At 42.6% G+C, this 23,497-nt stretch overlaps 3 protein-coding genes across 14 annotated transcripts; 2 read left to right on the top strand and 1 right to left on the bottom strand.

Annotated features, from left to right (window-relative positions):
- The first annotated feature begins 228 nt into the window (after window positions 1-228).
- Window positions 229-3,553, top strand: aldoab (aldolase a, fructose-bisphosphate, b). The gene is made up of 7 exons (XM_062378844.1): window positions 229-379; window positions 878-996; window positions 1,762-2,028; window positions 2,123-2,283; window positions 2,450-2,708; window positions 2,845-3,044; window positions 3,194-3,553. The coding sequence occupies exons 2-7, from the start codon at window positions 885-887 to the stop codon at window positions 3,284-3,286; spliced, it is 1,092 nt and encodes a 363-aa protein (XP_062234828.1). The 5' UTR covers window positions 229-379; window positions 878-884; the 3' UTR covers window positions 3,287-3,553.
- Window positions 3,554-8,098: 4,545 nt separating this feature from the next.
- Window positions 8,099-13,889, bottom strand: zgc:123217 (uncharacterized protein LOC641414 homolog). Of its 2 annotated transcripts, XM_062378845.1 has the most exons (6): window positions 13,824-13,879; window positions 12,439-12,453; window positions 12,202-12,364; window positions 10,959-11,227; window positions 9,778-9,920; window positions 8,099-9,108 (listed from the first exon to the last, which is right to left on the bottom strand). In XM_062378845.1, the coding sequence occupies exons 1-6, from the start codon at window positions 13,876-13,878 to the stop codon at window positions 8,794-8,796; spliced, it is 960 nt and encodes a 319-aa protein (XP_062234829.1). In that variant the 5' UTR covers window position 13,879; the 3' UTR covers window positions 8,099-8,793. The 2 variants fall into 2 exon arrangements, with proteins under 2 accessions (XP_062234829.1, XP_062234830.1); XM_062378846.1 differs by lacking the exon at window positions 12,439-12,453 and having other exon boundaries at window positions 13,824-13,889.
- si:ch211-180a12.2 (uncharacterized) lies at window positions 12,279-23,228 on the top strand. 11 transcript variants are annotated; one of them, XM_062378841.1, is made up of 16 exons: window positions 12,279-12,405; window positions 12,508-12,578; window positions 12,798-14,197; window positions 15,457-15,585; window positions 17,379-17,690; window positions 17,814-18,107; window positions 18,902-19,207; window positions 19,289-19,399; window positions 19,559-19,720; window positions 20,320-20,634; window positions 20,718-20,768; window positions 20,852-21,106; window positions 21,197-21,544; window positions 21,835-22,107; window positions 22,544-22,819; window positions 22,939-23,228. In XM_062378841.1, exons 4-16 carry the CDS (start codon window positions 15,534-15,536, stop codon window positions 22,968-22,970), a joined length of 2,787 nt encoding a protein of 928 aa, XP_062234825.1. In that variant the 5' UTR covers window positions 12,279-12,405; window positions 12,508-12,578; window positions 12,798-14,197; window positions 15,457-15,533; the 3' UTR covers window positions 22,971-23,228. The 11 variants fall into 11 exon arrangements, with proteins under 11 accessions (XP_062234825.1, XP_062234826.1, XP_062234817.1 ...); XM_062378842.1 differs by having other exon boundaries at window positions 12,801-14,197; XM_062378837.1 differs by having other exon boundaries at window positions 12,358-12,910; window positions 13,032-13,108; window positions 14,148-14,197.
- Window positions 23,229-23,497: the final 269 nt, after the last annotated feature.

The following is a 23,497-nucleotide window of genomic DNA, read 5'->3' on the forward strand; positions in this document are numbered from 1 at the left end:
ATTAATTCCAAGTGAATCATTGCTGAATATTCCTGTGTGATATCTTTTATGAATCTACCTGCCTATTTGCACGACTCTCATAGAACCGTCTCCCCCTCCACCACTCGCACAACGGAGACTCTTTCTGTGCGGCTCGCTGAAACCCTCTTTGCCCTTTCGCCGGCCGCTCACTACCATGTTACTCCAGCCCCAGTCCCCTCTGAATGTCACGGGCCAGCTCTGGTTGCATCCTGTTCTTATTATAGCCGGGCAGCTGAAATGTGAGGGGTCACAATGGGAGGATAAATACAAGGGTCAGCTGGCTGTGTGGTTGTCGCAGACTAAGCCCAGAACTTCTCCTTCCCTCGGACTTCTCTCAGCTCTCCTCCTAAACTCAAAGGTAAAATAGCAGAACACACGGACGCATTTCTTTTCTGTGATTATTTTTCTGTAAGACCTGTTGAACTTTTTGTTCTGTAAAGACATACGCTAGAGCTGTGATATGTCACATTCTGCTGGAATAAAGTCGTGGTTACTGAGGCGGCCAGAGTGTGTATGAACATGTATGAAATTTAAAAAATCGAATAGGTCAACCACACGCTTGTCACAACTTCGAAAAGGGTAGTGAGATATGTGGAGCATGGGGCAAAGGAGGGTCGGGGGTTGGTAGGTATGTGTAGCTGCAGCACACAAAGTGCCTAATGTAACTGCCGTGGTTACAGCCGTGAAAAACTGCAGCCACAAGGTCACAGCTACTGTCGATTTGATTCAGGAACAAGTCACACTTTATGATCAGGCTCTTAACTTACACCATTAATGTTAACTTCTGCCCATTTGTGTTATGTTAACAAACTGTTTTCCCTAATGATTCCTTGTTATCTCATTCTTTCCTCTCCAGAGTCAGGATGCCTCACGCATTTCCTTTTCTCACTCCTGAGCAGAAGAAGGAGCTCAGCGATATTGCTCACAAGATCGTCGCTCCCGGCAAGGGAATCCTCGCCGCAGACGAATCCACTGGTAAAAACTTCTTTATACAGTTATTTTAATGCCAATTGCTCTTTTTGGACAGCTCTGTGATATTTATGATGCACATAATAAAGTTGGTATATATACATGATGACAAAAGTTATGCAACAAGACTAAAAGGGTCTACAGAGCATTTTAATGAAGCTGATGATTTTCTTACGCAGTAAGTACGAAGGGTTGTCAAAAAGGCAATTTTAAGACCAACACATCCATGGGGTGCTCATTTAGGTGGAAGTGCATTTGCTATATTGACAACTTGGGCAGGACAGGAAAATGACCACCAAGTCAGTCTGTAACTAGAGCAAAGACACTAAGGTTGCACTTGGCATCACTTTGTATTGGGTGTTATATAGGGCCCTGCACATTTACCAGCAGTCACTTAAAAAACTATCAGTGAGAGAGGTGTGTGCAAAGAGAAAGTCTACATTTGCTGTTGTGGGGCAATACTTTGATGGAGAGTAGGTAAGGTTTGTTAATCGCTGGACTTGTTGGGGTCCGGAGAGTCAAAAAATCTAGAAGCAAAGACCTTAAGTTGGCACCAATGTACCCAAACGACTCCCTGATCACATAGCAGGAACTGTCGTGCCTATGCATTTTTAAAGAGCAACTGCCAAGTCATTTTCAGGATCACAGATCATAGGTGGTGACTGAAAATAAACTGGAAATAGTTTGCCATCATCTGTAAATGCACAATCAAACATGCCAGTGCAGTTAACATCTGGACTAAGCCATCATCTGTCTCTTCAAACCCCCCAGGTAGCGTAGCCAAGCGCTTCCAGAGCATCAATGCTGAGAACACTGAGGAGAACAGGAGGCTGTACCGCCAGCTCCTCTTCACCGCTGACGACCGCGTCGCCCCCTGCATTGGTGGCGTCATTCTCTTCCACGAGACCATGTACCAGAAGACCGACGATGGCAAACTCTTCACCCAGCACCTGAAAGACAGAAATATGGTGGTTGGCATCAAGGTCGACAAAGGCGTTGTCCCTCTGGCTGGAACCAACGGCGAGACAACCACCCAGGGTGAGCGAAAGAAAAGATTTATATACAAATAGTCAAATCGATCGGTATCTCGTAGCATCTCTCTGATCCACTCTGTCCTCTCCCTCGTTCACAGGACTTGATGGATTGTATGAACGCTGTGCCCAGTACAAGAAGGATGGTGCTGACTTTGCCAAATGGCGCTGTGTGCTGAAGATCACCCAACACACTCCCACCAAACTGGCCATCTTCGAGAACGCTAATGTCCTGGCCCGCTATGCCAGCATCTGCCAGATGGTAAGACACAACAAACACAAGCTAAACTCTCTTGGCGAGCACAGACTCTAGACGATGCCCTATTGAGAGCCTATGAAGCTTTTAACATGACAACAAAATCTCATAAAATCTCTTAAAACCCACAGCTCTCTGCTCAACATTACCATTTGGACTTTTTCTTCCTCAGCACGGCATCGTCCCCATCATCGAGCCTGAGATTCTCCCTGATGGTGACCACGACCTGAAGCGCTGTCAGTACATCACTGAGAAGGTCCTTGCCGCCGTCTACAAGGCCTTGTCCGACCACCATGTGTACCTGGAGGGCACCCTGCTCAAGCCGAACATGGTTACCCCCGGACACTCCTGCTCCCACAAGTTCAGCAACCAGGAGATTGCAATGGCAACCGTGACTGCCCTGCGCCGCACTGTGCCCCCTGCAGTTCCTGGTGAGCTGGATGCACAAAATATTGTCTGTCTGCAAACTTAAAAAAAACATTCAGTCCACCATCGAATAGTCTTTGTGACATTCACTCAAATTTATAAAGAGGTGTCTTGCTCAACTCTTGTCATCTTCCTGTGCAGGCATTACCTTCCTGTCTGGTGGCCAGAGTGAGGAGGAAGCCTCCATCAACCTGAACGCCATGAACCAGTGTCCTCTGCACAGACCCTGGGCCCTGACCTTTTCATATGGCCGTGCCCTGCAGGCCTCTGCCCTCAAAGCTTGGGGTGGCAAGAAGGAGAATGGAAAGGCCTGCCAGGAAGAGTTGATCAAGAGAGCTCTGGTATGAGTCAATGCATTTAAAAATGTATTAAAGTATGTCACTATATAGGGCTGCAGTAGATTTGTATTCAGAGAACTGTATTGATTGTTATAATCAACCTTCGGTCCTGTATTGTGCATTCAATACTACTGTCCTTTCTATTCTTACAGGCTAACAGCCTGGCCTGCCAGGGTAAATACGTTTCCTCAGGAGGCAGCTCCGCCGGTGGAGAGTCCCTGTTCGTAGAAAACCATGCTTACTAAGCAAGGACACTCACCTTCCCGTCATTATCACATCACCATAGAAGTGGCCACGCCGTAACGGTAAAAAGCTGTGCTGTTGCTGTGCCAGGAGATTCTGGCAAATTGTTCTGCCTCCATTCCCTTAGCTTTTATTTTTGAACACCTTTTTTCAGGAGAAAGATTCCTTCACTGTTTTTACACAACTTGTGCTTTTCTTTCCTTTGACTGATTCCATCAAGTCTAGTGCATAATTAACAACAGTGCTAAGGAATAAAGCATTTCCCCCGACGTGCTGCCTCTGACCCACTTTCTTCGCCTTTTGATATGTTGCAGCATTATGCTAAATAAAAAAAGTGCCCCGCTTCAATCTCCATGGTACAGTTCACAAACGCATCCTTATCAACCGACCCAATGAAAGCTGGAAAATAAGTGTTGTGAGGAGAAGCTTGCATTGCTTGACAAGATAAGATGTGTCCAAAAATCACCCTCTCACTCACTCACCCCTCCCCCCTAATTCACTATATTGCGACTTCTATGTAGAGGACAATATAGTGAGCTCATCCGCACAAGGAGGCTACTCAAAATGTATTTAGGGCCCGAGCACCGAACGGTGAGAGGCCCTATTGAAATTGTAAGGATTTTTCTTATTATTATTTGCCATTTTGGTATTCTGCAAACGCAAGAGGAAGTCCGCCATTTTGCATTCAGTGGCCATTTTGGCCATATTCCACATTTTTACTTTGACGAACTTTTCCGAGGGCTTTTATCAGATCAACTTCAAATTGAGATGAGTGTCATAACAACAAGATGGAGATAAAAAATTATTAAATGATACATTTTTTCGTCACACCGTCTGACCGTGACGTGGTGTGGCGTCAAAGTTTGATTAAACGTCATCCACTCACCGCAACCACGTAAATCTGAATCAAATGTGTCTCAAGACATTGATAATGTAGGCATAAGATTACTGTGACTTTTCGTCAAACGTCATATAAATGGCGTGGCATTAAAGTTCATCAACTCACCATGACACACGAAATCGCTATAACTTCCATCTTCAATAATCTATCTCCCTCAAAATACATTTGTGTAGCAACAGCCCCCCGGAGATATTCATATGGTTTTAAGGAATGGGTGTGGCAAAATAACTGCCTAGCGCACCCCAAAGGGCAGCCCCGGAACTAAGTTTGGCCGACATCTAAGAAAATCAATTGGGACATGTGTCCCAAGTCTCTTGGATAAATATGCTTCACTAAACAAGCCTGCCATTTATGATTTGGTGGCCATCTTAGCCATTTCCTACAGTTTTACTCTGATGAACTTGTCCTTGGGCTTTCATCAGGTCAACTTCAACTTCTGGGAAGGTCATCTCAAAAACATGGAGATATAGTGTGACCGTGGCGTGGCGTCAAAGTTTGATGACACGCCATCAAAACACAAGGTTCTGTATGTCAGGCATATTTGGTCCAATTGAGTCCAAACTAGACATGTAAGACAAGGGTCCCTTCATAGTGTCAGTGGTCATAGATCAAAGGAATCTATGATGTCTTAGACAGTTGCAAAGGTGAAAGATTTCACCTTTTTCAAGCGAGCCAGTGACCCGCTCGGTATCTCATTCTCTGTCTCACTTTCTTTTAACCAACCAGTCTCTCTCTCTCTCTCTCTCTCTCTCTCTCTCTCTCTCTCTCTCTCTCTCTCTCTCTCTCTCTCTCTCTCTCTATCTTAAACCGGCCAGTCTATGTCTCTATCTCTCTCGAACTGAAACAGTCTCTGGACCTAGCAGGAAGCACGCTGCACACATTTAAAGTTTGTAGGGAGGAATTTTCTAACATGTCTAAAACATTTAAGGAATCTATGACTAGCGAGCACCACTAGGCGCAAGATTTTCACCTAGTTATTATAGCTATTGTGCTGTTGAGTAATTATCAAAAAGGTTGCCAGTTCAAATCCCTGGGTATTTCTCTGTGGAGTTTCCATGTCTTTCCCGTGTAGATGTGGGTTTTCTCCAGGTATTGTGTCTTCCTCCCATGGGGCCTCAGCATTGTGATTACACATATGCAGCTGTTCCTGCAGCATTAAGGAATGGACGAAGACGGATGGAAAACTAACAATGAAGCAAGAGTTAATAAGAAAGAGAAAAAAATGAGATTTAAAAGATGGCAGCTATTTCAAATAAATATTTGCTTAAAGGTTCGGTGTGTAGAATTTAGTGACATCTTGTGGTGAAGTTGCATGTTTCAGCTGAATACCCCTCAGCTCACCCTCCCCTTCCAAACATGAAATATAACCTGTGGTAGCCTTCAGGTGTCAGCCGGGCAGCTGAAATGTGAGGGGTCACAGTGGGAGGATAAATACAAGTGCCAGCTGGCAGTGGTTGTCGCAGGCGAAGCCAAAAACTTCTCCCTCCCTCGGACTTCTCTCAGCCCTCCTCCGAAACTCAAAGGTAAAAAAGCAGAACACACGTACGCATTTCTTATCTGTGATTATCCTTCTGTTAAACTTGTTGAAACTTTTGCTCTGTAGACATGAGGTGCGAAAACCTTTCACATACGCTAGAGCTGTGACATGTCACCTTCTGCTGAAGAAAAGTTGTGGCTACTGAGGCAGCCAGAGTATATGAATATCACATTTAATCCCCAGACAAATGTCATCTTTTTTTTGTAACATATATTTATTGGTTTCATAAATTTAAATAAATTTACATTCATACAGGAATCTTCCCCCAAACTGATCATATAGCAGTATATAAAAAGAACAATAGATAATACAAATATCACATAAATGGCTAAGTTGTAATTAAAACATAAATTCAACAAATGTCATCTTACTTATCTTTGACCGACTGAAACATCTCTGTGCTTTCAATAATACAACTTATACCTTACGTCACTTGCACTCTACCTCAGTCAATTGTATTTATCACGTACATCGACTTTGAAAGCAGTGAGTGGTGATCATTTTGTGGTTGATAGATGTATATTAACATAAAAACCATCAGTAATGTGATTTAAAACTCAATTTGATGTTGTAGGGGATTCTTATACACAGTTCACTATCTGCCATGACTGCGGTGCTAGTCACTCCTTCATGTGATGCATAGTTTCCGAGTCATTAGTGACTCACTAGTTCACTCGAAATTTCAAAAGTTGGTTCACAAATCGCAAATGTTACTCTAGTGCAGCACACGCCCCTGAACCATGACGGCTGTGAGGCTGCACAATTCTCTTTCACATAATTCCTTGTTTCCAATCATGAGAGTTATAATGCCTATGCAGTCTATATTTAGTCTGGCCTATTAAAAGTGGAGTTTGAGAGGGGGGAAGAGGAATGAGGAGGGACGGGGCAGTGTAGGGGAACAGAAAGGTCAAGGATAAGAGGCAAGCAAATGGAATAGGTCAACCACATGCTTGTCATAACTTAAAAAAGGGTAGTGATATATACGTGGAGGATGGGGCTCAGCAGGGCGGGGGGGCTCTCGGACACTGGATCCCTTTTTGGCTTCTTCATTTTGTGTCTGGGGAACAGTGTGTAACCGCAGCACACAAAGTGGCTAATGTTACAGACATGAAAACTGCAGCCAAAAGGTCAGAGCTCGGGCTGGTTTAATACAGAAACAAGTCAAACTTTATGATCAGGCTCTTATTTTACACCACTACTGTTAACTTCTGCCCATTTGTGTAATTGTCTATCTATTTTCCCAAATGATTCCTTGTTTCCTCATCCTTTCCTCACCAGAGTCAAGATGCCTCACGCATTTCCTTTCCTCACACCTGAGCAGAAGAAGGAGCTCAGCGACATTGCTCACAGGATCGTTGTTACTGGCAAGGGAATCCTCGCCGCAGACGAATCCACTGGTAAAAATCCATTTACTTTATACATTGTAAATGCAAAATCACATTTGTGTCACTCCTTGCATTGGTGGCGTCATTCTCTTCCACGAGACCATGTACCAGAAGACCGACGATGTCTTCACCCACCACCTGAAAGACAGAAATATGGTGGTTGGCATCAAGGTCGACAAAGGCGTTGTCCCCCTGGCTGGAACCAACGGCGAGACAACCACCCAGGGTGAGCGAAAGAAAAGATTGATACATAAAAAGAAAAATCGATCAGTATCTCGTAGCAGATACTGATCGATTAAATTATGTCACTATATAGGGCTGCAGTAGATTTGTATTCAGAGAATTGTATTGATAGTTACATTCAACTTTCAGTCCTGTATTGTGCATTCAATACTACTGTCCTTTCTATTCTCACAGGCTAACAGCCTGGCCTGCCAGGGTAAATACGTTTCCTCAGGAGACAGCTCCGCCGGTGGAGAGTCCCTGTTCGTAGAAAACCATGCTTATTATGCAAGGACACTCACCTTCCCGTCATGATCACATCACCATAGAAGTGGCCACGCCGTCTTTACAAATAAAATGGAAACTGTCCGAGAACAAAAATGTCAGCATCTCCTTCCCGTGATTGACACAGAGTTTTGTAGAATCAGCAGCAACACTTATTATTTAGAGAGCTTCTCAGACCTGAGATCGCCCTTTCAATCGTCTAAACCAGGGGTCTTCAACGTTTTTCAGGCCAAGGACCCCTAAACTGGTGGAGAGATGGAGCAGGGACCCCCTACTATATATATTGTATAAATTTGTTTTTTATATTAAACTGGACCTAGTGCGATATATAAACATAGCTAACCTGTTATTGCGCATTCAATACTAAGCTATTCAAATACAACACGGGTGCATATATTCATGTTCAATTTAAACATGTGCACGGTACAGGGTGGCCATGCCACTGCCATGTATAAACATACATATTGCACACAACACTGAGCTATTAAAGTAATTCAGATTCATTTTTTTATTTTAACATACATGTAGAAGAAACAGTGAATCCTCAAGCCATCTGTGGATGCCACACATACTCCCACATCAGTGAGATGTCGGACCCTGATGGGTAGCACACAACTTATCTAACCTTGGACAGATGGAGGTTGTCAGACAGAGGGTAAAATCAGCCTCTCAATAAGTTGGATGCATGTTAATGTGTATTTAAAGACATTTAAAAGATGTGGAAAAGAATTGGTTAGAAAAAATAAATCGTCTAATCAACCAAACATTTCACGACCCCCCCTGCAGTACCTCCGCGGACCCCCTGTTGAAGACCTCTGGTCTAAACCATCAAGGATTAGATCTAATAAATGTAACTTTATTAACAGGCTATGCATTACAGGCATTAAGTGGCCTCTATGAATTGTAGAAGTCAAACCACAACTACACTAAGTGTCTCAATGTTGGATTTCCCATTGATTTATCAAACAGTTTGTCCTAGGCGACAATTTGATCATACAAACTCTACTGCAACCATGAGGTTGTATGTAAGTATAATATAGAGCTTTATCAAAAGGAATTCAAAATAGAAACACCAAAGTAGTTATATCACATTAAATTACATTTCATTTAGCTGACTTTCCAAAGCGACTTACAATAAGTGCATTCAACAAAGCTGTTTTGCACAACTTTGCTATTGAGCTAATGGAGCTGCAGGAACACTGTCACTGGGCTTGTAACAAACACAAGCAGCACTGTCATGGTTGATGATAAGGAGGGTGCAGTTCCATTTGAGGGGCACACAAAGCTGCTGTCTTGGTCGTTGCCATTGGAGGTGTATGTCACAAATCCAACACTGGCTCCTGCCACTTGTTGTCTGATCCAGCCCTGGAACTCAGACACTCTGCCATAGACCTCAGGGTAACCCGCAACGGCACAAGGTATTCCGAAACTGGCTATCCCAGCCTGGATCCACTTTGAGCCTTGTTTGCACTGCAAAGGTCCCCCGGAGTCCCCCTTAAAAGACACACCATGGCAGTTAGTGGACACTCCCAAGGATCGTGTAAGACTGGAGTAATGACAATAATATACCATATGTTTCAATGTTAATATGTTTAAATGTTTAAGACTTGTGATGCTCTACAGCTTCGTCATCTTGACAGATACAATATTTTAACTTTTTGTGTGAATAGAAACTCCAAAGAACAATCTAGGCAGGTCGGTATTCATCAGTTCTTATTATCATTAGTATTGTGCTGTTGAGTAATTATAAAAATGGTTGCCAGTTCAAATCCCTGGGTATTTCTGTGTGGAGTTTGCATGTTTTTCCCGTGTTGATGTGGGTTTTCTCCAGGTATTGTGTCCTCGTCCCACGGTCCGAAAGACATGCAGTTTGGAGGTAAGACCCTGAGTTATAGGTGTGGATGTCTTCATCTTTGTGATACACTTGCGACCTGTTCAGGCTGTAGCCCGCTTCTCAACCAATGTCAGCTGGGATTAGATTCCTGTTTCCCACTGTGACCCATCATATGATAATGGAATGATGGATAAATAATTATTTTCAGTATAAGTGAATAATTTGTAGTACTACTTAGAGAAGCTGTTGTATAATATTGTGTGAGATTTATTTGTTAATTTATGTCGAGCAAATAGTCGGTACGCCTCATATTTGTCCTCTGTTGTTACCTGACACACTCCTTTGTTCTCTTCCCCAGCACAAATCATTTGGTTAGTGATGCCTATTTCTTCTTGGTAATCGCAGCGGCACTTCTTATTTCCAATGACAGGGATCTTCACCTCCTGAAGTTTCATAGTAGCTGGCAAAGGCTCTGCAGGAGAGATAATATAATCACTCCATCATGCTCAAGTTTCAGTCTTGCAAATGTATTATTTATCAATAATCAGACAATCTCTCCTCTGTGATCTGATGACAAGTGGTTGACGCTAAGTAAATGAGCAAACACAAACAAATATGGCAACTCAGCTAACGTCCTCTGACCAGCTGTAGTTTCACAACGATTGAAAAGTATTTCTTTACGTCTCAATATCAACACTGATTTCTTTATTTTTCAAATGGATAAAATAGTTTCTTCAGCAGCTCATTGATTCATTCAGTCCCACCTGACTTCTGGTCAGTAGTGGTCACAGGAGACAAATTCAGGATGCAGATTAATGTCAGTATACAGACAAACTAGCTGAGCAATTGTGATTGGATCTTCAAGATGGACGATAATACCAGATTCGAATTGGGCCTCAGCCTTGTGATTATACATGTACAGTCGTTCCTGCACCATAAAGGAACGGATGAAGACGGACTGAGAACTAACAATGAAGCAAACCTTCATTAGAAAAAGTGGGAAAAAAAGATTCAAAAAATGGCAGCTGCTTAAATAAATATTTGCTTAAAGGTTCAATGTGTTTAATTTAGTGACATCTAGTGGTGAAGTTGCAGGTTGCAGTCGAATACCTCTCAACTCACCCTCCCCTTCCAAACATGAAAGAGAACCTGTGGCAACTTTCAGTTGTCACAAAAACTCAAAAGGTGTTTTGTTTGTCCAGTCTGGGCTACTGTAATCCTCTCTACATCCGTAGAGAGGACCCGCTCCCAATGTAAATATCAAGTATTAAAATATAAAGGGCCCATTCTCCTGTAAAGAATACAACAATTCATACTATTTAGATGAATCATACTAGGGGAAACATCACTAGGATTATTTTATATATAATGTCCCTTTCACCTAAATCTTACACACTGTGAACCTTGAAACTTGGTCTGGGATTAAAATAAAAGTGACCGAATATCCCGACAGAAATATGGTCTGGATGCTCTCTCTGCATCCAACTACACTACCTGAAAGGACCCTCACCATTTTTCGATAGTTTTCCCCATCCCGTGGCCCAGCAGAGGGTGGAGTTGAAGAACTCGCTTGTAGTACTTGCCAGACAGATGGGTCTGATGTAGTTGTTGAAAGTTACAGTGCTGCTGAGCTTCATCAGGGCAGCGTCATTGTTTAGCTCTGTGTTGTTGTAGTCGGGATGGATGATGACTTGGGAAACAGTGCGGCTCACCTCATTAACATTAGGGCCACTTTGAGTCTCTCTTCCGAAGTAGAGAGTCCATTTATCGATTTGGTTTCTACATTTAGAAAAACATGAATTAAATTGTGGACAGAAAAGTCTCATATCAACCCATTTGCCCATGTATTAATTCTACTAAATCATTTCAAGAAGATCTGTATCTATTGATTTTATTCCACCAACAGCTTAAATGTTACTTGCCGACGTCCTCATTTCATGTCTGGGATCTTTGAATATGATATCATGGCCCTGCACTGACCTGTGGAGGAGCAGGAAAACAGATTCAGGCTCTCTTTTGGCTTGGTTGGTTTTACTGTTGTGCTCTGTCACACTCTCGCTTGAGTCACACTCTCCTCTGAGCCCTTCCTAGCCACTGAGCCCCACCCAGAGGGTGACATAATTGGTTTATTTGGTTTGTGACATCACAAACCCTGGGGGTTTGAATTTTCTTGAATGCAATGTTAAGGTGGGAACATTCATTACAGACTTACTTTTCGTTTATTGACTCTTTTAATACTATTCTATTTTTATCTTGTTTTTAGTCTTATCTGATCTTTACATTTTTTATTTTATTATTTTATACTCTAAAGCTGTGTAATCTCCATATTTTTGGGCTTACATTTTTAATTTTTAACCTATGAGCCTTTTAATCGTGCTGTGAAAGGTTTATAATTACATAAACGGCACAGAAGCGACATGTTAACAGGTTTAAAGTAGATTTTCAGTTTGCTGTGCAGAATTGCAGTAAAATGGAAAGTGTGATAGTTTTATCTAACACATGTTGGATCCTGTTTTTTCATCCGGTTTGCGAGGAAATAATTACACAAGCTGATGAAGTCATTGACAGGATGCAGTAAAGATAGTATCAGAATTAGACTTCTGGTGTATCAGGGTATTTCACTTCCTCATTTGTACAAAAGCAGACTATTTTTTAAATAAAAATTTACATATGTTGCCTATTTGCAGCTAAGAATATAAATACTGTACTGACTGTTTTTCTGTTGTGTTTTGTTCAGTGGGAGTTGGTCTTACGTTAGGATGCAGTGGGCAGCGGTGAGCACCCACTGGTCACTGATGAGGGTCCCTCCGCAGATGTGAGACCGAAGATAGTGCACGCTGACCTGCCAGGGCCACGAGCCAGCTGTGGCACTCTCGCCGCCCACTATCCTTGTGTTCAGAGGTGCATCTCCACAGTCTGAGAGAGAACAGAAACCGATTCATCATAGATGCTTCTAAGTATTTGCACAGAACTAAATAAACTGTACTCACCCTGAGCCGTTGATCCTGTGAAAAAGAGAGATGAAGTTACTAAAATCTGTTCTTCTTTTATCTATATAGTTTATCCTTTAAGGGTCGTGGAGAGATGGCTGGAACCAGCTGACCTTGGGTGAAAGGCCAGTATATAGCCAGTTGAGTCTTTAAAAATATCACTTAGAAATGGCCTTTGGTATGAATACATTTGAAATTATCATAACCTTGAAGATGTGAGTTGGAATAATGTGGAAGTGTGTGTTTGTTTGATTAGATAAAGGAAAGTTTAAACAGCAAATAATCAGCAGAAAAAACTACTTATCTTTCCTAGTTGAAACAAAGTTCAAAGTGAAGTTCACTACATGTTTTTATGGCAGCAGGTCAACACAGTTGTTTTTGGGGTTGAAGTGAATCTGCATGTGTTGGGACTGTGGAAACCCCCACTGACAAGGACCAAGAAACCCACAGAAAGACCAAGCGCTTTCTCACTGTGAGCGCTAACCATGTCCCTCACTTCAATCTATATATATATATATATATCTGAGTGTATGAGTCAGACCTGTGTCTCCATGTATGGTGGTGTAACAGTGTTTTGCTTTGTGCAACTACAGCCACAGTGTGTCGCTAGAGTCACAGCTATTACCTCCAATTATTTCTAAGCTTCGGGATGAGTTGTGCAAACAGCAATGTGAGTATTCTGTTCGAATTCATTCTTCATATGTTTATATGAACTATTTACCATGATAGTCCCGCGCTGATATTTAATATAACAGATTTTGCTTTAATATGATTTATGAAATAGTTATGAATATGCGTCAGTGTACAATTAGATTATACTGCAAGTCTGATCAGAATAACAAACAATTCAGAGAAGCAAACTTCTGTTTGATTTTAATGATAATAATAATAATCCACATCACATTACACTGGCAGCTAAATATAACCAATGAGTCATAAAATCTTAATAAATTCCATTTGTAGTAAATGACTATGGAATTATTTCCTGATCTTTAGAAATTCAAGGTGTAAGTGGAGATGTCCTGAATCCCTGAATGTTTCAGTCACTGTACAGTTTGCTATTGGATATTAATGGTGTTATATTACATGTTCAATGTGATACAGGACATTACAAGGATGACGTGCTTGACGTCATGGAAACAGTTAATGACAACATCCTCAGTGGTCCTGCGAGAAAGCCTGTGTTTCGTATTCACATCATTGTATTAACGTTTCACTGAGTCTAAAAGTCATTTCATTTTGAACCACCATTAACTACATCCTCACAAATATACATAAAGTTGAATCACAGCTAACTAACTAGCTGACTAAATACCAAACTAACTAAATAACCTACTTCCTCACTCACTCAGTTACTTACTCACCTACTTTGTGTAAATACTCACCTTGATTCAACAGGACTATACACATCAAAAGCATTAGAACCGTCCCAGCTGCCATATCGGATCTGTCACTGTGCGTCTCCAGCTGTGACTCACTCTATGTTTAAATCACTCTTTTGAACTTAAGCAGGTCGTTTATTACACAATAGCAACACCCTACAGTACAGGTTAGACCTGTATAACCTTTGTGATTGGAAATAACTTCAGACCCCCTCCCCCACACCCACAAACACACACACACACACACACACACACACACACCCTTTGCAGCAGGACAATCACTGTTTTTGAGCTTTTGATGATTGAGATTGACTTTCCTATTCACAGTGGGTGTGTGACGCTGCTCAAACCTGATTTCCTCAATAGCTCTGCTGTGTGTAAGTCCCGCTTCGCTGTCAACTCTTTTCTGTACCTATCAGAACAGCTTTCGAGTTTGTGTTGGTAGGACTTTAAATGTGTCATGTGTTCATTTTGGACGTGGTTGAGATGATGCGCAGCTGTTTCGTTTCTTTCACAGATTGTCTATTCTTGCTGTAGTTTGTGTTTTTTTTTTTATGTGCACCTCATTGACAGATACATTTGATTTGATTTTAAATGAAAAATGAAGCCTATGACATGGCTGCCCACATCATTAACCACATTTAGTAGGTGGCAAGAACCCCTGTAGACAGTCACACACAAAATGACATATATTAAATTGTAACCTTCATTAAATGTTAAATAAAAAACTACAATAAAGTGAGTACTGATTTGTTCTCCTTAATAAATTGGCTGAAGTCCTATAAATATCAAGTGAAGTGATTACAATCCACATAATCCTTCATCGTGATAAGAGCAGTGTCAGAAACAAGTTGCCCAGTCAGAGAGAACACTGACACAAGTACTGACACAAACAGGCAAATGGAACACATTCGTCACAGTTTAAATCTCATCACAGGTTTCGGTTTTGTTGAAAGTAAAACAGCAAAGGAATGTGACAAAAGAAAAGATAAAACACTTGAGCGCAGTGACAGAGAGGCCCTGTGTGATCTCCACGTAAGAAATGAACCCATGTTTGCAAACTCATGTGTGTCAAGCTCAATTAAAGTGCAAAGTCAAACAAGTTGAACAGCTAATCAGGTTAATGAATATTCAGAGAGTGGGCGACAAAGACAAATCCCTTTCCTTCAAAAATCAAGCACTTGATGTGGTTAAAGATTAACTCCAACAGGGACACGTCATAGCAGGACTGGAAACACAGAGGGCCCTGTAAAAAAAGAGCCATTCGCTTCTTTTTATCCCCTTTTCTCCTGAATACAACACCTCACAAATGTTCCCCTGGAGAGAAAAGAGTTGTGGTCTCGCCTGAATGTTTGCCCACATAAGCTCAGTGGGATGACCCTCTCTGTTTGTTCATGGCAACACTGCACCAATGTAAAGTAGCCCACAAAACCTTGGCCCGGGGCCCGAGTGAATTTTAAGTGACCAGTTTCTCCCATTTGTGTGTCCCTGCACATCTAACTCCTTTCCCGGCTTCTCCTTCTGGCTCTATCGGTCCTCTGGGGCTCGCTTCCCTAAGGAGGACAAACAAATATCAAGGGCCTCCTTTCAGTCCTGTGAGGCCCAGGGACATTAATTCTTATTTCCCATTTGGCAGGAGAATCCCGCCCACTTTCATCTCATAGCTCTATATAAGACAGTAAAGGGGCCTGGCGATAAGACACGGCTCTCAAGATGCGGTGTAAAGTCCTCGTCTATGTCGGCCTCCTGGCTCTCGTAAAGCATGGTGAGTATTGGGTCATTTCACTCACAGGCCAGTTACAGGTGCTAGTAGGTTGTTTGTTCACCTATTGACGAGGTTTGTGAAGAGTCTGATGTGATCAGGTGAAATTGGAAAATCGATGTGGATTTATCTGAGATGAAGTCTTGGACGTGGTCTGTATGCAAATCGAGACTGTGCCTGTTGCTACGAACTGTCAACATGCTCTCAACCCTGTATTTTGAGTTGATTTGTCGGAAGTGTAGGACCATTGAAGGTTTGAGAGCAATGTGTGTGTAGGTGTAATGGGTTTAATTGGGTAATAATACACTGATATATGAATATCTGATATTTCTTCTTTTTCTTATTGATGCAACTTTCCTGTCTCCTGTTGGTTCAAGGTGAGCAATGCTGCTAATCAATGAACAGCACTGCTTTAGGGAAGTATTGGATTTAAAGTGTTTTCTTGCACCAGTGTGATGATTTGTCTTAACCAAAAATATAGATTCCAGTCTGGCTATTAGAGAACATGTCTCTCAATGGAATTCATAGAAAATTGACTTACTGCTATCTGCTCAAATATGATAATTCATATACAGCAATCAACGCTTTTTTATCCACATCGTCCACTCCAGTATAATAATCACATGCACTGAGAATATACATACGAATCTTTAAACATGGTGTATTTGTCTACTCTACTGATATTGCAGATGAGGCGATAGATAGCGAAAGCTTACCAAGCTAACCAAGGACATTTCCTGTACACCCAGGCAATTTCCTGTATGTGCAAATATACATGGCAATAAAAATAATTCTGATTCTGATTCTGATTCTGAAAAGTATATTTTAAGATTTTCTTAGGAAAATAGTTTTCACTCAATTGCTCTGATCCGGCCCGAAGTTTAAAATAACTTAATCTAGACTTACCAGCAAAGTATAGCATTAGTCATCTCATTCTTCATCTGTTTGTCGGCCTCCTATAATCGGCCCATCAGTCACACTTATCAAGAGGTGCAACACAAACAATCCACACAAAAGAAAGTTTGCCTTTCTTTGGCTCTAAGTATTTATTGTGCTAGTTACTAATTAAGCTGATTGGCTGCTCAGAGAAGACTCAAAGGGTTCATATTTACACTGATTCTATGAGGTATACACTCAGATTACTGATTTACAATTAGGAAAGAAAAGAAAGAACGTGGACAAAGGACAAACTTCATGAAACTCAAACAATTCACTCAAATTCCAATTTATCTTGTGATGACATTTGTCAAATTAAATAAACAACCCGGACTGGGTCAAGTCGGGACCCAGCTAAACGTTTTCACTCTCTTTGACAATGCGAGAGACGGCTGTTCAACATTTATGTTTGTTTCTAAAGTTTAATTTGTAGATCTTGGTGAATTAAACAGAGATATTTATGGGAGTGATATATATGAGTGTCTGCTGATTGGTGCAGATCCAAATACATTTAAATTAGTTTTTTTAACCACATTTCTCACCTGTATGAGGAGGATAGAGTCTTTTCTTCTTTTGAAATAACTTTGCTATTTACAAGATAATGTATAATCTTAAAAACAAACATTTGAATTTCGTTTGTTTTCACAGGACTGTTCATTTTAAATCTAATTTAAGCTTAATTCAATTCAATTAATTAAACTGCAGCTGAAGATCCAAATCATTAACCAAATATTAAAGGGACATTTCACCAATCATCACTAATCTAATCTGTGCTGCAGTTGGTCAGAGCATCATTGAATGTGGTTCAGTAAAGTCTCTTTATTTCCTTCTCATCTGAACTTACACCCTCTGTGTTTCAGTGTCTCCCAGAGAAATTCAGGCCGGTCCAGATGAATATGCAACCCTCCCCTGCAATGTGACGCTCCCTGTTCCTGTGAACGAGTCTCTCATCACTGTCAGCTGGATAAGTAACGGCTCTGCTATCGCCTCATTCGGGAACGAGGCAACGCAAATAAAGGAAGGCTTCTTCTGGCGCCCCAGTGATTTTATCAGTGGAAACTTTTCACTGTACGTCCTCAGAGCTACTCTCGCCCTGCAGGGGGTGTATGAATGCACGGTCAGCTACAACTCCACGATCCTGCCCTCCATCAACGTTACCCTCAGTATCATCGGTATGTCTTTGTTCAGTTGAGGAGATTTGGGCTTTGAGTTCTCATCTGAACCGAAGAGTATACGATGCTGAACTCTTAATCTCGTATTTCTCAATCAGTTTCTTCTACGTCATCTCTCTGCAGCTCCCCCCAATCTCTCAATCCCTCAGCAGTGGGTGGTGTTAGAGACAGAGAGCCAGTTCATATGCAACGCAGATGGTTTCTACCCTCCTCCTGTCTCTTTCTCCTGGACCAGAGGCGGGCAGGTGATTCATCCCCCCCACCCGGTCGAAGGTGAACAGGCTCCAGACGGCTTCTACACGGCCGTGGGCAACTTGACCCTCTACCCTTCCCGTGAGGACCAGAATGTGACCTTTGGCTGCAGAGTGTCACACAATGGAAACAATCAAGAGCTGGACTTCCAACTCAACATCACATGTGAGTGACACAAAGACACACTGAGCTTTACCGATCTGAGCTCGCGGTCTGACACACTTGTGCATGCATGGTGGCTTCAAGAGAGAATGCCTCTGAAGAGGAAACAGAAAAAGGAAAAAAACGAATGATGTAATAAGGTGAAATATGGAGACACCGACATGTGTTCACACTGGTGAATAGCTCTATCGCTTTGTGTTCCTTCAAGATAGGAATGCGAACGATTCCTCTTGACAACACCCTCGTGCACTCATATGGGAACAAGTACCTATGCCAACTAGAAGGGCAATCCCCTTATTAAACCTGTGATGGAAGTATGACCTGGTGAGACTTCTGAAGAAAAGAGATTAAAGAGCAATTGTCTTTTAAGTATACTTAATTAGTTGCATGGAAGGTCAGACAATCACACAGCAGCGAAGAGCCTTCTGCAGAGGGAATGACAAAGAAACAGTTGCACTATGTGTGTGTGTATGAAGGTAAACTATGTGTGCGTGTGGGTGTGTGTGTGCGTGTATGTTTGTGAACACAGTACCAGATTTGTGGCCCTGCTATAGTATGCATAAGCACAGATAATATATAGTGTGGTATAATGGTAACATTTTCCATTACAAACCACTTTTAAATCCACTTGATCTGGATTTGTATTAGCTCCGCCACAGAGGGTTTAAGTTCATCCACATTTGTTTGTTAGCTTATTACACAAAAACTGCACATCAACAAGTGATCCCGATGATTCTTCACGTTTCTTTTTTTCTGTGAGAACAGTTTTTCATCTGGTTCATTAATGTTTTCATCAGATCTCCCGTCTGTGCGACTCTCTGCGTTGCCGTCGCACTCCAGCAACATTCCTCTCACTCTCTACTGTGACCTGGAGAGTTTCTACCCTGAGGAAGTGTCGGTGTCCTGGATTCAAAATGGCACAAGCCTCCCCGAGCCCCCGTCCACTGAGCAAAACCCAGACGGGACCTACAGCACCAGACACTATTATACTTTGAGCCCCGAGCAGAGGGAGCAAGGTGGGAGGGTGGAGTGCTTGGTGAACCAACCTGGGGTAATGGTCCCAGTCAGCGGCTCTGCAGACATGGAGAAACTGGATCCACAAGGTAATATTCAATTGAGATAACACATGTCTTCTTATAGACAACTGTTCGATGGATTTATTTTCTCATGTTGTCTCCTGTTAGATGAGTCTCCGGTGTTGACGAAATCAGCCAAAGCATCTGTGGCTCTGATGTGCATTTCTATAGTGCTGGTCTTCCTGCTCTGCTTCGGCTTTTCTTGGAGGAGAAGAGATGGTGAGTCAGAAACTCTCATGTGGTGATGCTTCCATTTATCTGACAAACAATCACATTTCCTCAAACTACCGTGCTAAATTCATTTGACCAATCAAATCCGATTGATTAAAGACTTATCTATGCTTTTACTCCTGGGAACTTGTTTATTTTGCCCTTCAGAGAAGCAGAAGTCTCTCACCGTGTCGGGGATCATCCTCCCTCCGCATGTGATCATTGGTAAAAAGGGCCGAGTGACGGTGAGCATCGAAGGCCGGAGAGTGGACCGAGTCCAGACAGCCTGGTTCCTCAATGATACCCCTATCTCCGACACCTCATTCACAGGTAGGAGAGCGGATGAACCGTCCAGATGACCAGTGATCTGGTCACATTTTTACAACCGTAGAGAAATAGTTTAGTTAAAGGAGCTGTATATGTAAGGATTGCTATAGCTACATATCCAGCATCAACTCTTTACATAATCAAGTAGAAACAATAGATTACAGGGTTATAATCTTAATCTCAAACTCTACTCAACTTTTTGGAAGGCATCTTTGAAAGTCTAGTATCGAACGTTCATTTACTCGCCAAGAGCTGGGCTGGCATGTGAAACACTGGGGTCACGAGAGGTCACATGTTGCCTCTTGTCTTGCAAACCCAATGATGTCTGTAGCTCCCAGCAGACGAACATCACCACCACAATATATAGCACCTTTAATGCACTTACCACTCATGCCTGTTATGGCAAACTTTGGGCAGCAGCTACATTGTAAGGTCAGTGCAACTAATATGGGCGAAGTGGCGGATATATTGAAGAAACAGGAAATAAAACGTAGTTTGGACTGATGAAGGTACAGGAATCTTTTATTCTGTTCTTGAAACTGACCATGTTTTTTCTTTTACACTATAATTCTGCTAACAATGTACCAACCTCACACACGTAGGGACCTCCAAAGCTAACTTCAACTGCCTCTATAACCCCCTAACCACCATCCATCTGCCCTACGGTCTAACTCTCACCTCCACAGCATCAGAGAAGGGCCCTCTACTGCCCTCCAGAGGCGAGATGGCCTACTACAAGCTGCACACTATGGGGCCGCTGCACTCGACTGGAAGTGGCTCCCAGCAGCTGATCTCCGCGATGACCTTCATGCCCCAGATTTCAATCCACAAGTCAGCGGTGTTCAAGTGTCAGGTCTCCTACATTGGCAAGGACAAGATCGTGGTGGAGAGGGTGTCCGAGAAGTTCACGATTCTGTGTAAGAAGTCATTCCCTCTCAATCATTTTCTTTGACGTTCACATTTTTATGCAACAGAAATAATCACAAATTCTCTCCCACAGCTCCTCCTGAAGTATCAGAAATCCAGCTGGCAGAGACACCAAACGACTCAGGTAAAGCGACAGTTAATCCCCTCAATATATGTAAAAAATTCCTGGTTGTAAGAAGCTCCATCCCTCACATCTCTGTCCTGCAGATGTCATCAGCATGACAGTACGGGCAACACATTTCCATCCGGACGTCATCACCTTCCGCTGGTTCTGTCAGGGGGGTGAGCTGAGCCCCGTGGCCTCCCAGGCCTCGTCCTCCCCGAGGCCCAACTCTGAGGGTTTCTTTTCGGCGTACAGCCAGTGCAAGTTGCCCCAGAGTGAACTGGAAAAGGGAGGAACTAAAGTATGGGTCAGTGTCCACCACATCGCCCTGAAGCAGCCAGTCACCCGCAAAACCAGAGGTAAGAAGCTAGGGAAGCAAAAGGCATCAGACGTTTTGTTTATTTGATATACAAAATTAAAGCTTGATTTTCTGCTTGACTCTGAAACAGGCTTCATGAGGAGGCCGTGCGTGTCCGAAATCTTCAGCTCCGCCTCTTCCCCGGATCAGACTTCAACGTTGGGATGTGAAATCACAAATTTCTACCCTCCGAACGTCACAGTGACTTGGCTGAAGCTCAGAGAGGGAGAGCAGGATGACAGGGAGGAGGAGGTGGTCGACGGAGGGGACCTGTGGGGCCCCTTACAGACTCAGCCCAGAATCTACAGGGCCACAGCCTTTCTGAAGAGGAGGGCAACGAGTCAGGGGAAGAAGGAGAGACGAGGAGGGATCCTGTGCAGAGTGGAGCACTGTTCCCTACAGGAGCCCATTGAGAGGCAATGGAAACATGTTGACATTGGTATGAATCATTATGATATCGGTATTTTCACTATCATCAGCACTTGGCTGAATCCTATGCAGGCCCATTTCCGCCAGTGATAAATAAAAATGAATCTAGGTCATAATTACAAGATATCAAATCATTTTGAGACACTAAATTGTTATTGTGAGACCAGAGTTATTATTTTACATTTTCTCATTATAAAAAACTCCATAATATCCAAACATAACCCAAAGACAGTAAAAAAAAACCTTTTCCTGCTTTAACACTTTTTCATGAACTAAGTCTTTCTGTTGTCACTCCTTTAGTTGCTCCCTCCATTGCTCCATCCCTCTCGGTGTGTTGGAGCAGTGAAGGGGTCGGCGTGTTCTCTCTCCTGGTGAAGGGAGGTCACCCCAAGGTCAAACTACTCTGGGCGGCGGGAGGTCACACTCTCTCGTCGCTGGTGTCCAATGAGACGGAGGAGATCGGAGACGACGGTCAGAGGGAGCTGAAGAGCGTGTGCGCCCTGGAGAGGTCGACGAGTCTGCCAAGTCGGACAAACAAACAGCAGGAGAGACAGAAGAACAAACACGCACTAAGTACTTATTATATTTATACATATGTGTGTGTGTGTGTGTGTGTATGTGTGTGGAAGATGGAAAACATCACTTCTCCACCTCTCCAAAAGTGGAGCCAATGCATCCTGATCGCCATCTGGTGGCTGGACTCGGTATGAGTGATAAACCCAGTTCTTATCCCACTTACATATGTTTAAGTTTTTTCCCACTAAGTCAGGTTTTAATTAGTTATTTGATGCTATAGATTTGGCTTCATTTCTGCAGGAAGTGGAGATGCATTGTGCATCTTTATTTACAGTCTATTGTTTAAAGTCTACAAATTGTTAAAGGGGATCCTGTGCTACAATTGTAACACAGGGTTTAAAACCATGGGTTTTAAAGTAGAGAGCATCAAATAAAAAATCCATCACACATAGAGACATTCAGTTTTAACTCATTCGCTGTTCTTACTTCGCAGAAACAAAAGCTGCTGTCACAGACCCGGACGCCGAAGGGATCGAGTACATCGACGAACAAGTGGACGGAGAGAACAACAACATTGACATGGAGGAGGACATGAACGCGGAGGTGGAGGAGGACAGCGACAAAGAGGCGGTGGACGACTCGGGCGCGCTGCACATCAACAGAGTCAACCTGAGCAAAGGCCCCAGAGAGAGCGAGCGAGCGTGCATGAGAGTGTGCGTGGAGATCACACACGCGGCCCTCAAGCTTCCTGTTTATCGATCGTGGGCAGGTGAGATTACTGGTGTCAACTGTCGCTTTTGTTTGCACAAGACAGAAGTAAAGCTCCCTCTCAACAGGAAGTGTGTTCACGTTCAGTTCTTCAACTGGATCTTGTGTCATCTCTTTCAGAGCCCAATGAGGAAATGTCCTCCTCTGCATGAAGCCCTGACGTGTGAGGAGAGCGTCCCAATGTCACACAGCATAAATCTAACATACTGTACGTTTCTATAGTGAATACAAAGTAGTCATGATTCCAGAATGTCCAGGGTTCAACTTTATTTATTATGATGTGTCACACTTAACTTTTTTTCTTCCAACTCCACAACTTTTACAAATGTTCATAGTTTTGTACAAAGAATTTTGCAACAATAATAATCAACCTCTGTGGATATTAAATCTCTTTTGGGAACTGCAATCTATTCTAAATCCAGAGATTTGTGTCTTTTGTTTCTGAGTGAAACGTTCTTCACTTGTGCACAGTGGTTTGTGCAGAAACAAAGGTGTCTATCTGTTGTTGGTCAACCACTGTAACATGTTCTCATATCAAAATCCACTTCTGTTTTTTCCCCTGCACACCCTGACCACAGGGACGTCACATGCTCGGCTGAACTGAGTAATTAAGACGATGTTTAGTTTGAAACTTCCGTTGCACAAACAGTACATCTACAGTCACAGTTGTGCAATGATA

This window comes from Platichthys flesus, chromosome 20 (assembly GCF_949316205.1).
Source record: "Platichthys flesus chromosome 20, fPlaFle2.1, whole genome shotgun sequence".
NCBI lineage: Eukaryota > Metazoa > Chordata > Actinopteri > Pleuronectiformes > Pleuronectidae > Platichthys > Platichthys flesus.

What these genes read in the sequence shown, in the direction of transcription:
- si:ch211-180a12.2 (XM_062378833.1), top strand. Translation starts at nt 15,534, where the DNA reads ATGCGGTGTAAAGTCCTCGTCTATGTCGGCCTCCTGGCTCTCGTAAAG. An exon ending in CTTCCAACTCAACATCACAT is followed by an intron (nt 18,108 to 18,901) that starts GTGAGTGACACA and finishes TGTTTTCATCAG; the next exon opens with ATCTCCCGTCTGTGCGACTC. An exon ending in AGAGACACCAAACGACTCAG is followed by an intron (nt 20,769 to 20,851) that starts GTAAAGCGACAG and finishes TCTGTCCTGCAG; the next exon opens with ATGTCATCAGCATGACAGTA.
- zgc:123217 (XM_062378845.1), bottom strand. Translation starts at nt 13,878, where the DNA reads ATGGCAGCTGGGACGGTTCTAATGCTTTTGATGTGTATAGTCCTGTTG. An exon ending in GGGAAAACTATCGAAAAATG is followed by an intron (nt 9,921 to 10,958) that starts GTGAGGGTCCTT and finishes TCTCTCCTGCAG; the next exon opens with AGCCTTTGCCAGCTACTATG. An exon ending in AGAACAAAGGAGTGTGTCAG is followed by an intron (nt 9,109 to 9,777) that starts GTAACAACAGAG and finishes GTGTCTTTTAAG; the next exon opens with GGGGACTCCGGGGGACCTTT.
- aldoab (XM_062378844.1), top strand. Translation starts at nt 885, where the DNA reads ATGCCTCACGCATTTCCTTTTCTCACTCCTGAGCAGAAGAAGGAGCTC. An exon ending in CGCCGCAGACGAATCCACTG is followed by an intron (nt 997 to 1,761) that starts GTAAAAACTTCT and finishes CAAACCCCCCAG; the next exon opens with GTAGCGTAGCCAAGCGCTTC. An exon ending in CGGCGAGACAACCACCCAGG is followed by an intron (nt 2,029 to 2,122) that starts GTGAGCGAAAGA and finishes CCTCGTTCACAG; the next exon opens with GACTTGATGGATTGTATGAA.